This window comes from Phoenix dactylifera, unplaced genomic scaffold (genome assembly GCF_009389715.1).
Source record: "Phoenix dactylifera cultivar Barhee BC4 unplaced genomic scaffold, palm_55x_up_171113_PBpolish2nd_filt_p 000448F, whole genome shotgun sequence".
Taxonomy (NCBI): Eukaryota; Viridiplantae; Streptophyta; class Magnoliopsida; order Arecales; family Arecaceae; genus Phoenix; species Phoenix dactylifera.
Genome location: NW_024067880.1, coordinates 321,991 through 339,022, shown reverse-complemented (window position 1 = coordinate 339,022; position 17,032 = coordinate 321,991). Strand labels below are relative to the sequence as shown.

The following is a 17,032-nucleotide window of genomic DNA, read 5'->3' as shown; positions in this document are numbered from 1 at the left end:
CTAGAAGCAAGAAAAAGAAGAGGGAAAGAGCAATAACTACAAATTTAGTGTTCTCCTTTACTTAGAGCCAATTATTGTGAGCTTGTTCTATTGTATTTAACTTGAGAGAGAGGTTCTTGTGTTGTACAAAAGCTTTTACTCCACTATATTATTATGAAATTCAGGAAGAAATCTTGTTGGGTAGGCATGTGGGGAGGTGCAAATTTTGTCGTTAGGGACCCAAACTTTAGGGTGGTGGCAGCGGATGGCTGCCAGTTATTTGACATCTCGCTTCCTAATGCGGAGCTGAGGGCTGCTTAGACGAGCCTTCGACATTTGCGGTGGTCCAGCTCAATCATCTTAGAGGATGACTCGGCCACGGTGATCAGTTGGATCCAGAAGGTCCGAGGAGTGTTGGCATGGACCACCCCTGACTCCGGGATATCTAGATGATGGTTAGGGATGGAGGGGCCTTTCAGACCATACATATTTTTAGAGAGGCTAATGAGGCTGCGGATTGGGTAACTGTATATGTGGCCAACCATTCCGGAAATACAATGTGGGCCGAGGAGGAAGAGCTGTTTCGGGCACTTCGTGATCTTTTGTTTTCTGACTTTATTGGATGTATTTGTACACGTATCATATGGAATACCTGCTTTAGCAAAAAAAAAAAAAAAACTTGTTGGGAAAAGGTCTTGCCAGCACTTATGAAGTTAGGTGGGTGTTGAGAGTTCCAGGGAGGCAAACTTTTGTAAAGGTTGGGCTAACACCTGAGAAGTTAGCCGGGCTGCTTAATTGGTAACTTTTACGCATCCAAAGACTAGTTTGGTTTGATTTTGTATGATGAAATTGGATGCTTAAATTGTTGAAGATTGCTAAAAGTACATGGATATTAAAATTTTTTATTGATCAATATGTGATTCAGATAATGGTTTCCAATAAATTAAATGCCATTGTCTAGTATTCATGCCTAGCTAGTAGGGTTGATTACTAGTAATCATATATTCAAGTGCTAATCTCTTTGAGCCTTGTCACGGTGCTAATCAAAGCCATAGTCATGAAAATTAAGTGAGGGCAAGAGTTGCAATTCAAAATTTTTGTGAGTTTTATAAAAGGAATTTTTCTTAATAAGATGCATTAAACCTGATTTTTATACTAGCATTCTAAAATGTAAATTATTATGTTGATATATACCTATATGCCATTCGTGAAATTCATTTGAATTTTCAAAATTTACTTCCTTTACAAACGATAATGATATTTGTGTTTATCTATGCTTAATTTTATATATTATATGCTTAATCCAACTAGGGATGTCGGGGTAACTTATTAGATTGTTAACTCACCATACTTGTCTTTTTTCCAAATATAGAAGAGTAGTGCAAACTGGGTTAGATGGTGTGTTGGCCTGTTTAGAATCTAGTCATAGTCTCTACTTTAATAATTTTTTGATCAAGTTTATGTAGTGTTTTTAAGAATGTGTTAATGAAAAATTCTGGGGGTTGTTTTAAATGATTTTCAAATTATGAAATTTGATTATTAAAATTTTTATTGTAGAATGTAGACAGGCTCTAAATACCCCTGCTTATCCACTATTATATGAAGAAATTTATTCTTAGAATTATGAAATTATTTAGGAGGCTTTGCATGTCTTATAAGACCAAATCCTATAAGATGTGCAGCCATTTGTCATATGTCTTGCTGGGGGTGATAGGCCGGATATCATAGTGATAGACAGACATAGTATACAGAGTTTTATATTAAAAAATTAATTAATCTTCCGCAAACCAATTTACTTGAATAGGTACATATTGAGCTGGACCTAAATACCAGTAGATACTCTTTTATTTTTCATATTTTTATTTTTTAATTAGACAAATGATTTAGCAATATGGTGATCGGTCAACAACTAAGCAAATGAGGCGATCAATCTATACTTATTTCATTTCCATAGTTTGATAATTTTTAAAGACAAATCATATTTTTTGGTGTGTATACATTTTTAAATGAGCTTCATATTTGGTCATACTACTATGAAACCGATGGCTTTGTAATATATGATAATTCTGCTTTATTAGTTATAGAAAATGTTGATTTAACACTTCTCTTATATAAATAACTTGTTAAAAACTAGAAAGTCAATTTAATGATAAAAATGGAATAATATAAAGAAACAAAATAATACATTTAAAAATTCATGCTTGAGAAAGTTAAGAACGATAAAAGATATCAAGAAAGCCAGTGAGCAATAGAATACATCAGTAATTAGTAATTCATGAGTACTTAGAAAAGATTTAGGCAATTTGTGAATTACTCATCAAAGTTCATAGAACATTAAATAAATATCAACCAGTTCAATTTTTTTAAAAATTTGAAGAATCATTCAAACAAATAACAATCTTTAATGCATCAAGAATTTTTTAATAATAAGAACACTGTTGTTGTGCTTTGGTAGAGAACTGAACTAAAACGGAGGACGCTCCCGTCTACTATCAAATATTTAGATAATTGGTGCTTCTTTGATGGCTTTTGAAGCTCCACGCATCTGTCGCGGGGTTTCTGAAGTATATTTGATGGCATCTTTCGTTGCCAGCTATGTAGGCACAGTGATTTAGGACTCTAGCATTTTGATTTCTATATCATTCAGTGATATTTTGTTTTCTGATGATTCTCTATTTACTTTAGGGTTTTGTGTCTTGCTGTCATACCAAAAAATAATTGAACTAAATACGTATTTATTTGACCACTTGTCCTAAACAAAAATATAACATTTGTGAGATAATAGCAAATAGTGAGATAAATACCATTCTGTAGATTTTGCTTTCAGCTGGTCAATGTTGAATGTGATAGAAACATGGCCATCCATAAAATCAATCATCTGCATTACAGACGCCATATGCTGAGGTCAGTTTGTGCTCCTCTTTGTGGTAACACTGTCCTATTCTTGGTTATAAATAAATACAAATCAATACATGAATAACTTTAAACTATGTAAACTACTCACTGTTTTTGTGCTATCGCAACAATCTTCGGATTCTATTTGAAATGATATCTTCCACATCAGTCAAAATGTCATTAGACTGTAGATGGTAACCATGATCTCTGTGGTGGAACAAGGAATAAGCATGACTAAGTATGGTTGTAACCCCCCCCCCCCCCCCCCCACCCAACAAAAAAAAAAAAAAAAAAATCCAGAATAAATAAATAAATATGGCAACATTTTATTATCTAGTAAATCTTTTTTTTTTTTTTAAGGGTAAGACTCTTTGGCAGAGCTATTGACAGTAGAGCTTTAAAAAGTAAAACTTTTTGAAGTAAAGCTTTTATAAAAACTATTTGTTGTTTGGTAACTGCATTTCTAAAGTTCCATAAAACTTTAATATATATTTGACAAACAAACTGAAAAAATACTTTTAGTATGACAAAATGACAATAAAGGATATTGCATAGTATTATACAAGAGAGCATAATAAAATATAATATGTATTAATATATAAATATATGATATAGTATAATATTACCATAATATAATATAATACTATTCTAATATAGTTAATATAATATTGTATATTGTATATTTTGATATAAAATATTATAATTATTATCATTAAATATTAATATTTATTAATATAATATTTTTAGGAACTAATTTTTGGAAAAAAAATATAGTGTCATTTTTATTGTAATTATATGATTTTACTATGAGTATTTTGGTCTTAAAAAAAATATTTTATAAATCTAAAACAACTTTCCGACGCGTGCTAAAAGTACTTTTCCGACGAAGCTCCAGTTTGGAACTTCTCTCAAATAGATATTTTTAGCTTTCCGACAAAGCTAAAATAGTTTTTTAATTTTTTTATCAAACACTCTAATACCATTCAAAAGTATTTTTGGAGGATTAAAAAGTATTTTCTGCCCACAAAAGCTTTACCAAATGGAGTCTAAATCTCTTTGTTTTAATTCATAAAATCTATTAGAATGTCTTCAGATAATTGCAGTAGTATGACAAGACGTGATAAAGTAATCACGATAATAAAATTTTCACTTGAGATTCTTCAATATCCTCCCACACATACCATCCAATTTAAATGCAGTTAGCTTCCATCAAGTGATGATCCCCAGAACTACTAAAAAAATTCAATCTTTCTTCCGTTTCCACTTCTAGTTTTCTCTTTCCACATCTTCTTTGGCAGATTAAATTGGCAGATACCCGCAATTGGATCCATTCTGGCCTTATGCTCCCCATTCGCTGAACCACTCACGGGCCCCTTATCCCCACCCTCGGTGTCCCGATCTCTCCCGATCCCGATAAACTATTTCGCCCGTGTCTAGCCCACAGATCTTGCCCCTGCTTCACCGCGCTAGCCGACAAACGCCTCTTTCACGCTCACGGGCGAGGCGCCTCTCGCCGCTACCTGCGCTCGCAGCCACCAAGATGTAGATCCAACGGCACTATAGATGGCAAATTCAAATGCAGTCCCTCATTGGTGTAGTCATTTATTACACTAGATGTTTTTCTTTTGTCCTAAAGAGAGGGTGGAATATATGATCAAGGATAAAAAAAATTCTTATATTTAACTATATTTTTTGAAAAATATAGAAATATATTTTTTTAAAAAATAAAATTTTTATATTTAATGAAAAGAATCCATATGAAAGATGAAAAATTTACTTTCCTATAGATTGGAAATTCAGATATTTTTTTAAAAGTATTTTTAAATTTTTCGATAAAATTTAATAAGCTGTTTTCTTTTGTTACGATATTATATATATATATATATATATATATATATATATATATATATATATATATATATATATATATATATATTTTAAAAAAATTGTTACTCAACTAAATATAAATATACTTTTTTATATTCAATTAAATATATAAAAATTACTTTTTCAGATATCATGTATTTAGATATTAACTTTAAAAAAAATATTTCAGTAAAAAAATATTCTTTCGTAAATCAAACGAGTAACTTACTTTTTCATGCTATATATTTGAACTCAGTGGAACTATATCTATGCCTATATCTATGTGGGGTGAGCTCTGTTCCTCTGAGACACAGTCTCTGTTGCTAAAGAAACCCCATTTCGAGGAGTTAGAGACCACCGCACCACCGGAAGCATCGATAACTCCAAACGTAATTTAGCAGTTGGCGGTCGCTCCAAACTCTCCCAAGAAAGAGAGGAGCTTCCAACGGCTATATTTCTCCTTCCTTCTCTCTGTCCACCTCTGCCTTCAATCTCTCTCTCTCTCTCTCTCTCTCTTGCGGTCATTAGCAGGTCTAAACGAGACAAGGTATCACCGTTTCTTAGTCCAGAGATTTTTCCATTGTTCTTAATTTGTAGATTATGGTGTTTTAAGAAGAAAGTGGAGTTAGTTTTAAACTTACAAAGAAATGGATTGCTTTGGAAACTGAGGACTTTAATGGCAGTTTGGTGTTATTAGTTGACATTTCTTCCATTCTTCTCTTTAATGAATCAATTCGTCATCTCTTCTCCGGCTCATTAAAGCAGGCTTTCGTACCCTTGCGCTCTCTATTTTTCTTTTTTTTTTTGGTCTATTAGCTTCTGTTTTGTTTGAAGAATCTTGGTTTGAGGAATCTTGGCTGGTAGTTTGGAACATTTGTTGGGCTTAAAGGCCTCCTTGGAGAGGCGAAAAAGTTTCTTTTCTCTCTTTTTTTCCCCTCCCTTTCCTGAGGATCTTAGAACGATTTTTATTTATCTTCCTCTCTTTTCAGCTGCAATGAATTGTATAATTTCTTTATTTTGTTTTCCTCTGAAATATTGTGCGGAGAACAAAAGGAATGCATGCGAATTTATTTGTCATCTTTTGGCTATAGAAGTATTTTATAATTTTTCTTAGGTAAAAGAACGATTTTATAAACTAAAATATGAGAAAAGTTTGTGTAATTAATTTTCTTGTATGAATATCTTGGATTTTGCAGGACTGTGGAGCCAACAACGTTATTGTGAATGGTGGAGATATCTTGGGATCTCTTCTCTGAAAATTAAGAAAATTTGCAGAAGACAAGCTATAAACAGGTATTGTTCTTTATCCCATTTATAGTTCCCTCCCTTTAAACAAATTGTGTCCATTTGTTCTTTTACATCCTTGGTAAATTACTTTTTCCAAGACTTCTCTGAACAATTCACTTAGATTCTTTTAATTCATTCGATCTTTTATGCTGTTATGCTTACTCTTTGGATGAAGTAGATTGATCAGTGGTAAGCTTCAGCCTTCGGAACACCACCAAAATGATTTCGATTCTTCTAAATTTCGTACCATAATTCGCTGATTTGGTGTTGGAGCTTTATATCTTTGCTAATGTTTCAACATTTTTTTTGGTTAGTTTTGGAAGGTCAATTGTTGAAACATTCAATCCTTGGTGGCAGTTGGTGTTGAGTATACCCTTAAGAAGTTAACCTTAGTTTGTAATGGAGGAGGTCTTCCTGCAGGTAAGTGAAACTTTTATGTCTAGGAAAATGTGCTTCTTCTGCATTTTCTTCTGGAAAATATTGAGACTGCACATGAAGTTTGAAGGCTAAAGATAGCTAGAATTGTTGGGTTGTAACAGGATAATGGTTGTAAATAAGATTAGAATTAGAAGTATAAGAGCTTGTAAAAATTATTAGAATTTAGTGACATTGAAACAAAAACAATGGGGGTTTGTTTTGATGGTTTATTGATTCATTCTGATGAAGCACAGGAACAATCCCTGTCAAATAGGGGGGCTTAGGGTATCAATCTGTGGGTTTTAGAAGTGTATAAAATGACTTAGGAAAGGAACCTTAAGAGAAGTTTTGCAAGTGCTAGAAGAAGATAGGTGTTTACATGGCCACAAAATGGAAGAAAATATACTCAATTAAGGAATTAAGAGGTCTGATTAGAGTAACTGGGGAAGCTAGTCCCAGGATGATGCAGGGTGAATGTTAAAATATTTTGGTAACTTAGGTACCTACTGTTGTAGGTTTTGTTATCAATAGATGTTACTCGGTTTCCAAATTTGGATCTGGAACCCATATAAATATTATGCATGTTGTTATACACAATCATGGATCCAGTGTCAGTAGGTCTGTAGGGTCAAATTATTCACATATCAATCTAGAGCTGTTCCTCACCAGTACATTTGCCTTCTTTAATTCATGTGGTTATATATCTAATTATGAATATGGTAAACTAATCTGTTTGTATGTTTTCCTTTTTCTTGTGGCTTTGTAATGTTGTCACAAAGTTCTTTGTTCCAATTTTTGCAGAACCAGATTGCAGCTATGGATAAAGCAGGAAATGTAGTTCTGGACATTGAAAGCCTTACACAGCCCTCTGATAAGTGCTCTGGAAGTCCGAAAATGACCGTGAGTTTGATATATCCATTTCTTTTTAAGAAGAAGAGTTTGATAAATACATGATTTTTGCCGATCTAGTTATCAATAAATCTACATTCTAGATTCCCGTTAATTAGCCACATTTATTAAAAGAGTTAGGTAAAGGGTTTCTCCTTCTTTTATTGTACAAACAGAAAGCTCTTTCTCGTAAGGGTTCAAGCAGAATGGAGAAGCGAAATGGTGAAGAGCAAGAAGCAGATGAGACATCAAAAAAACTTGTCATTAAAGGTATGAAGTGTGTCCTTTAGTAACCACTGCATTCTAAAGTATTAGATCAGAATGCAGGGCACATGCGATTACCTGGAAAGTTTGGCACTTTGTGGCTAGCTTTTTCTATCTATTCTGTATTACATATAAAGTGTATAACACGAGATATTGCAGCAGTTTAATATTATTACAAGATCCCTGCGCATGCATTCATAGGGCCACTCTTGCAGTATCTCAAATTGAGCCCTTGTCTGTTGGAAACATCGAATGACCCTGACCAATCTGATTGCCACAGCAGGATATTTCAAATGTCTCATCTAGCTACTTGTTTTTGTGGAAATCAATACCTCATTACTGTATGAGTTGGAATTTGCCACATCACTACTGGAAATTATATTGTAGCCATTGTTGTCGTTATTAAACAAATAATTTTCCATAATCGAATGATTGTATGTCTATATGAATCTTGATTACTTTTCCACTTTAACAGTGGGGTGTTCCCAGCTGGATCAGTTGAAACAGCCTGCGATGCCAATCAAAGTTCTCATAGCGCCTCCAACTTCAGTTAATATTTCCGGTGTTGCAGATACTGGGGATGGAAGGAGTAGGAGATTTCATCGCCTAACAACTATCAACCCGAAGAAAATCCTTCTCCTTTTTGCTTCTATGTAAGTACCCTGATGGTCTTCTAATTCTAATAATGACGCTAAACTTTTGGAAGCTGAGGTAATTGGATTCCATTTGTTTTTACCTCGATGAATGGCTGGAAATTGTGGTCTGAGCTAAAAGAATATTATTCTTGAGTGATTTCATCATTCATGTAACTGGTGAGAATGGTTGGACCTTTTCCAGTTACAGATGTTTACTACATAATGTTTAGCTGTCTTAGTTGACTACCCAAATTTTCATCTGAAACTGCAGTCTTTTTTTGATCCTCTCTGCATTATAGCAACTGAGGCCCTAAACCCCAGTGTTTGAAGTGGTACCATGGTCATGTTCATTTTAATTTGCTGAGAGATCTATAGAAATATTGATTTGTTTTCTATATGAGGAACAACTCAAAATATGCAACATGATAGAAACAGGAAAGAGGCCACAAACATATTTCAACTTTGTGGTCATCGTCTTAACTCTATTATGTTAACTGATTAACAATAATTGAGATCTACGTTGCTCCCTTGAATTTGTCAAAATACCTCTGCTGATTATTCTGAATTGTCTTTCAAGGAAGGAATTTCTCAGTTCATTGCATATTATTTAGAGGTTGCTTAATGACTCTGGTTGAACCAGTGGTCCCACAATCAGAGGAGCCTGCAATGGGGATGGCCCATGGGGCAAGAAGAACAGAAGGGTTGTTCTTCTGTGTCTTAGATATTTCAACACCATGAACCTGGACTTTTGGGCTATGTTGTAGAACCGTTTTCCTGACGGGCAAGCCTCGTTGCTCCTCCCTTCATCTCTCACAACATTTAGCTGTGCAAGTAGATTGACTGTAGTTATCAACACTTGTCCAGTATGACAGTCTGTTTCATACATGTGAGGCACCGATTTCTTATTTGAATGATGTTTCATTCATGTGAAGGACTCTATGTCAAGTACCGTCTTTCTTCTCATATAGATTCGTTCCAAGTTTTTTGGAACTTTAAGCATGCACACTATACTTGTGTTTGTTTGAATCATTATATGATAAATATACCAATGAAGGACTTCATACCCACCGTCTGGTCTATTACTCTTCATAGCTGGCTATTTCTCCATGTTTAGGAATTAGGTACCAAGTCAAGGAGTTAATTTCAGGTTTTTGATAGTGAAAATGATCTCAAATTATGATAGGTCATATACCTTGACTCTTAGACCTAATCTTTGTCAGGCTTTCTGCTTAAGGTAATGTTTACTGCTACCTGGTGATGCTCTTGAGCCACAGTGAGCACTACTATTGATTCCTACTGAAGCAGAAGTTTCTACATCTCTCCTTTACAGTAACCAGATATATCTGCAAATTATTTACAGGTCAAGCATGGGGACAATGATTCTCATATATTTTACGCTTGCTATCAGTCGACAAGGGGAAGTGTAACCGTGTTTTGAAAGTTCGATGGGTGGACAACTTGACTATTTTTGGCATGGTTTTGATAGGAAGGCACAGTGGATACACTCTTGCTGGCTGCTGGGCACATGTCTGCTATATTCCTCACTCTCTCTGAATGGGAGCTATGAGCATTTTTATGATTGAAGTATTAAAGAAACAGATAGCTCCACATTATGATGCTTAGTGTGAGAATCTGTGAAGTCCCAGCTGTAAAAGCTTGCATGGTACTACTTATAGCAAGTTTATTTGCATGATTTGAGTAGTGTTATGTGTAGATATTGGATGCTATTTTTGAATAAATGTTCAGTTTTGTGCACAAGTTGCAGCTGTGTAAAATAGTATTTAGCTCCTTCTGTTTTACAAATCATTTTTCACATTCTTGGTGGCATGTGTAGTTTGTCATGCAGGTTGGTATTGCTGAGTTCAGGGCTTTGGAATGGACACAGCTGTTCAGTGCCATCACTGGATGGAAAGGACCTTCTGCAAAGAAGAAGACCCAGACAGAACTGCAAACCTCCCAGTCATAGTTACAGCCTTTGCTGCTTCTATGCTCAAATTTTGTGGCCGCCTGTTGATAAAATTAAGCAACAGGAAGAAGCAAACCTCTTAGCAAGAAAACACTAGTTAAGAAACAAAACTTTACATAATTCTTTAAATCTAAAGCTTACCATGCACCCTGCAGAAAATAAACAAACAAATAAGGAAATTATTTACCAAGATTCTTTACATTTTTCTTACAATCCAACCAAGACCCTAGCCTCTAGCCATCATTAAATTAACTATTAAAATTAAATCAAAAAAACCAACAAGGGAAAATTATTTGCCAGTCGTGATCCATCCTCTATGCATGCTTGGAAACATGGCAAAAGTAAAACGTGAGCATTTTTACCTTTTTTTTTTGCAAACTTTCCCATTGAGTTGTTTTATGGCTTTAACCAAAATATCATCCCAATCAGCATTGTCTGCAAGCAAAGCAAGCAAGACAATGAGATCAATACGAACTCCTGAACTTTCTTATTATAAAGCATATTATAAACCCTGAAAGTGTATACAAAAATTTCGCTCACCAGAATTATAGCATGTAACATAAAACTTAAAGCAATAGGGGAAATTTATACGCATTTTTAAATCAAGAGACCATGTTTAATGTTCATACCATGATCTAGTTATTGAAAATAACTTAACGAAAGAAAATAGTACCACATCTAGATAAAGTATTTCAATCCCTAAATAAGTATAAGCATTAAAGTCTATGCATCTAGAAGAACAATATATTCAAAACAGGTCTTGCATATTCTCTAAGATTATGTCTTAGTGGGTATGCGGCCGACCCAAATGAGTATTATCACTTTATTAGAGAAGATTACATGATAAAAAAAATGATTTAATTCAATCTCAATGAAAGAACAATTAGCGGATATCTTAGCGGCAAGCTCAGCATTGTTAATATGGAGTTCAGAATAATTGAGAGTGTTGGCCGTCACAAACTCCCATGACAATAAATAGTTCTTTTTATCTAATAGTTTGATTTATATAGTGTTGATCCAGGTTAGTTTAAAGTGAGCCTTAGACTCAGTATATACTTATTTTATATCTTTATGGGAAAGGAATTAACCTTTTCTCCGTGTTGGTCTTAGATAGAAATTAAAAAAAACAATTATTTTTGGTTTTGGCGAGAGGTATCTTTTCTGGTGGCCGAAAGATCTTTGCTTATTGGAAGGAAGCATTGTTGTTTCCTTCTCTTTTTCTTTTTCTTCTTCTCTTGGTGGTGTCTTGTAAAAAGATGAAGGAACAGGCAAGTTCTGTTTTCCAGCTTAGATATTTTCCCGACAAATGTTTTCTTAGTAGATTCATGATCTCCGAAACTTCATGGAGGAGGAGTAGATTCATAATTTACCAAGAGCCTATTTAGATTTTTCCATAGAATTAGGTTAAAAATCCTTGAGGATCCATAGATTGGCCCATTACAACCAACACGATCAAAAGTTACAGGCTGGGCTAGGTCCGTATTCATAAAATACGTAAGAATAGCTTTGGAGTGGACTAGCCTGAATCCTATACGATAAAAAGAAAGACTTTTGGCCTGTTTGGATATTCTTACAGAATTGAACTAAAAATCTTGTAGGAGTAAGGCCTGTTGGCCCGTCTGCTTCCATAACTTGTCCAAAGCCAACCCAGATATTAGTCTATGGATGGAGTTTGAGATTTAGGTTGGGTGGAGTTTGGTTAATACTGGGTCATACTTAAATGGATGGCTCAATCCAAAAATTCTACGGATTTATAGTTCAATCTAGTAGGAATAGCCAGAAATGTTCTTTTTTCTATCCCCGTGAAATAGGTTGGGAAAGCTTTAGTTAATATGGGCTTGGTCAGGCCTTAATTATATTCTGTAGTCCTAGAAATCCTATAATCCTAAGGATTCAATAGGATTATCCAAAACAGGCCCTAAGTGTAGTGAAGCTTCATAGTTCCGGAGGATCCAGTAATCTGTAGTCTATAAAAAAAAATTTGCGATGATCTTAGATGCTGTTGTTGGGAGATATGTGTCTATGCTGAGTTCAACATGCAAAGTGCGGTGATGGAGTTAGGCTTGAAGAATGAGCTCAAACGGCTTTAGGAGAAGTTGAAGAGCGTAAGAGGCCTTGTCGATGATTGTGAGAATCAGCAAGACCACACAAAGTGTTGTTTGTAGATATTGGTCGGATCTTAGCTACTACTCGAGATGAAAATAATATTACAACTATGGGTGCAGAAAACATCCGCAAAGTGAAGCAATTACCAGAGAATTCTGGTTGGGAACTCCTCCGCAAGAAAGTGTTCGTAAGTGGAGATGAGACAGAGATGCGGATGCTAAGAGATATAGGGATTCAAATTGTTGAGAAATGCCACCGTCTTAACCACCAAAGACTATTGCTAGCCTCTTAACCACAAAAGATAGAAGTAGGAGTTCATAGGAAAAGTTCTTAGAAAGTGATGCATGGTCCAGAAGCAAGCTTCCTGAAGAACTTAAGGGAGCTTTATATATGAGCCATGAGAATTTACGCGGCGGAAGGGTGTAAAACCATGCAAACTGGGCTTGATCCCGTTGATAGGCCCAGCCATTTTTGGTCCAAACCAAAACAAAAAAAAAAAAAAAGAATTTCGGCACATGTTGTGCATGTGCTTAAAAGGAAGAGACTCTCAATTGGAGACTTCTTCCTCCTGAGATTATCGGATGGAATCCCACTCTGGGTTGGATTTCGGTCACGGTCGAGCCTATTTAGAGGCCATCTCGATCCTTCTTCCACTCCACCAGAGGTTCAACCTAGATCGGAACTCCCTGTCGGAGGATTTCTTTAAATTTTTCTTCGATCATCGATCGCCTTCGCACCGTCGTCGCAGCCAATTACTGCCGAAAACCAGGTAAGGACCCGGCCGCTCTTGAGCTACTCTTTCTCTCCTTCTTTCGTGGTCGTTTGGAGCCCCGATTAGGCTGGTGATCGCCAAATTTTTGGAAAAAAAGGGTGATGCCCTATTTCCTTTGTTTCGGTAGCCAGACCCCTGTTTTTCTTGATTCTAGTTGTTCCTACAACTGATGCTCATCGTCGAGGTCTTTCTTTGATCCCTCGCGGTGGCAGGAGACCATGGTTAGAGTTCTCGCTATTGGGATGCTTGATTTTCATGGTTAAAGAGGTTAGAATTAAGTAGTTTTGGCACTGCTAGCCACCAGTCGCCATCGGTGCCCATCGCCTGTTGGCCGGTTGTGGGTCCTTTGACACCAGGCACCATCCATAGTTACCCTCTTCTTTCCTCTTTCTTGGTTAGAGAGTGAAGCTTGCTTTTTCTTCCCTCTTCTCTCTCTCTCTCTTCTCCATCCTTTCTCTCTCTATTGGACTTTCTCTCTACTCTCTCAAGAGATTTTGGAACCAGTATGGTACCTCTCTTTGTACTTTTGGATCAACTCTAGTAAAGCATCCTGATCTATAATCGACAGGCAACATAGCAGCCCCACCTTGGACCTTTTTAAATATTGTTAGAATTGATCACCCCTGATCTCTTTTGAAACTCCTGTATCATAGTGCGAGCATGATCAAATGAACTTTGCTTTGATTGGACCAACCATGATGTCCGGCACTTCCATTAGATTAGCCCTATTAGGGTGTTAGAATTAGAATTTCTATTTTTGAAATAATTATGATAAATTCTGATGAGAGTATAATTTTTAAATACCAATATCTTAGGAGAATTTTTAAAACTGATTAGATTGACACTTGGATTCGTTTGCAAGATGAGTAATATTTTACTTTTTCTAAATTTATCAATATTACAAAATTATTATATTCATGACTTTTGAGCGATATTGTCCATGATGTAAGAATTTGATGCATAGTATGTTATTGCTAAATATGTTATTTTAGAATATTATGACGATATATAATCTTATTATAGATATGATTGATTGATATTTTTTACTATATAATTTTAGAACTGAAATATGAGATCCTAAAACTATTTGAATTTTGACCTGGCTATGTTGAGGACCTCGCCAATAGGGGCTATTATATTGGCATATGATTCGTCCTGAAGGTTCTGTTGCAAGATAATGTGCGACATCCTGCAAACAGATACACAGTTCTGAAAAACTTTGCTACAAGATGATGCTTAGTTCACCGTAGGAAGATGCATGGTGTCCAACTCAATCATGATCCAAACCCGACCTGGACCCAATCCAGACCCAATTCGGGTCCAAATTTTTTGGGTTGGGGCTGGGTTATACATAGACTCGACCCAACCCGAATAACCTATTGGATTAGAAATTTTAGCAGTGGACCAGAGCCACCCCGACCTAATCTTCTATTGGGTTAGATTTGGGTCCAACATTAGAACCCGAACAAGGAACTGGATTGGGTCAAGATTACTTATGGCCCAATTCAACCCAACCTATTTGCACCCTTAGGAACGGGGTGCTTGACATTAAAGGCATCATGGGAGCAATTGAAAACCCTGCTATACAATTCAATATCTAGAAGTGGGACTTTTTTTACCCGAGCTCAAAGTCCTAAAAGTCACAGGATGTGCTTCCTTTGCTTGAAGCAATAGAAAACCTCTCACGGGTCTTCCTCTCGAAGCTAAAACTCTGATGTTCACAGCCAACAACCCGTATTTAAACAGCTATGCCTGGATTTTTTTTGAACCAAGATTTTCTATCGTGTGATTTTTGCACCGCAAGATCCTATGTTATAGTGTATGGCAGCCACAAACAGTTTTCTTTTATTACCGTGATGTACCATGGATCGCACTCATCGTATTCTAGAAATAAATGAGAGCCGTACTTATCTTCAAGATGGATGATATGGTGGCTATCTGCAATAGCACAGGATTGTATGGTGCAAAAGTTGCACCGCAGATAATCCGAACCCGACTCCAAAATTACATTGGATTTGATAGTACACTAGTGGAGATAATGTAGCCTTGTAGCCAACGTTTACATGAAGAATTTAATTTCTAGAACTTCTTACTCTTGCCAATTGCTTCGAATGCTTCTTGCTTCAAGACGTGATCTAGAGAAGAGCTCCAATGGGGTAGAGCATGATGAGGGATTAATTTGTTTACGCTAGGGTGTCACAATAGCCAATATATTTAGGATTGCCCTAATTCTAAGATTGCAGCCGGGTAAGGATGGACCAGGGCAAGCTTGACCAAGTCTGATCCAACTCTTCTTGGACTATGATTTTGGACTCAGATCTAAACTATTGACTAATGGAATTGGGTCAAATTGTCCACGTCAAAGATTTGGGAATCAATCATTGGATCATTCAAGTAAGGTCAAGCTAGGCATGACACATATACAATCAAATGCATTTAGATGCAAGTTGAATCAAGTGTAGCTTCAGTCTAATGCGGACTTAGAAATTGCTTAGAAGATTTTTGGTGTTAAAGATGTGATTTGCGGAACTCAAACGGGGTAGAACATCTTGAGGGATTCTGACTTCTTGACCCTTAGGTGTCGATAATATCGGTCCACTAAGGATTATTTTGTTAATTTAACCTTGCAATTGGGTTAGTTCTAGACCAAGGCAAGCATAACCTAAAACTAGATCCCACTGTTTTTCAGCTTTGATTTTATATTTAGACCGAAATTGTTGACCAGACAACTTAGCTTAGGTTGGCCATGCAAAAAATTTCAGGGCCCATGGGATCATTCACGTCGGGTCCAGGCAAGTGTGACTCGGATCCAAGATCAAATGCACTTAATTAGGTCCAAGTTGAATCGAGTTTAGCTTCAATTTTATGTAGGATATACATTCTGTGTTTAAAAGAAAAGCTATTAGCGATATAATTAGCAGAGAAAACTAGAAAAGGATGTTAATACAGAATGCTAGCGTTGATATCCTCCATAATGATATAAAAAAAAATAACTGTAGTGTCCAACTTGCTCACCAAAGTATGGCAATAGAAATGGACGGTTCAAAGGTTTCTAATGCAGCATAAGGTGTAGCTAACAAATACTACGACCAACTAGACCATGCAGCATATGGCATGTCCTTGATGGTATGAAACTGCATCTACTTGCAAGAAATTTGGAGCTCAATATAGTTGTGTCCCAGTTTATGTCCAGCCTATTAAAGCTATTTCTAGAGGATGCCTACTCTCATAGCCCAGACCAATCCATAAAAAGCTAGATGAAATCTTTTAATGATACAATTAGAGGTAAGTTATTCCTTAGGAAAGTATAAAGACGGGTCAAGTTTTAGATTGGATCACCTTTTGCCAATTTTATTTATAAATTCCATTAAAATTAGGGTTCTGTATATTAGTTACTTGCCTATATCTAAATTAGCTCATAGCCTCACTGAGCCCTTCCTTTTTCATTCCTCACTAATTCCATTGAAACTAGTGACAAACAAATTGGCAAATGCTTTATACACCTCCTAGGGTACCCTACTCCGATGTTTTGCAAGTCCCCAAGGATCAACTTATTAGTGTATGATGTGCGAAAACTTGGTTTGATGCTCATTCAGGGTATGCTACGAGTTATGCAAAGCACCACTCCAGCAAATTTGATTTGGTGCCTCTAATAGTGACATATGGTATAAGTAGCGTAGTGCAAAGTTGTATCAACATGTCCAAAGTAGAGAATGTATAGTATATGATTTCGTTTTTGGAAATATCAGCCAGACATGTAGATTTTTTTTTTTTTTGCTAGTGCGGATGGTTCATATAGTTGTAGTATGGATATATCCCATAAAGTCAGAAAGCAACAAGTCTCGGAACACCCAAAGCAACTTCTTCTATCCGTCCCACAAGGCACCTCCGGAGTGACTAGCCACATACAAGATCACTCAGTCTGCAGCCCTATTAACCTCTCTGAACACATACTTG

At 35.9% G+C, this 17,032-nt stretch overlaps 1 protein-coding gene across 2 annotated transcripts; it reads left to right on the top strand.

Annotated features, from left to right (window-relative positions):
• Positions 1-5,025: 5,025 nt before the first annotated feature.
• On the top strand, positions 5,026-10,005 carry LOC103721164. Of its 2 annotated transcripts, XM_008811242.4 has the most exons (7): positions 5,026-5,287; positions 5,937-6,033; positions 6,342-6,447; positions 7,246-7,344; positions 7,509-7,602; positions 8,072-8,249; positions 9,592-10,005. In XM_008811242.4, the coding sequence occupies exons 3-7, from the start codon at positions 6,427-6,429 to the stop codon at positions 9,656-9,658; spliced, it is 459 nt and encodes a 152-aa protein (XP_008809464.1). In that variant the 5' UTR covers positions 5,026-5,287; positions 5,937-6,033; positions 6,342-6,426; the 3' UTR covers positions 9,659-10,005. The 2 variants fall into 2 exon arrangements, with proteins under 2 accessions (XP_008809464.1, XP_008809465.1); XM_008811243.4 differs by lacking the exon at positions 6,342-6,447.
• The last annotated feature ends 7,027 nt before the right edge of the window (positions 10,006-17,032 follow it).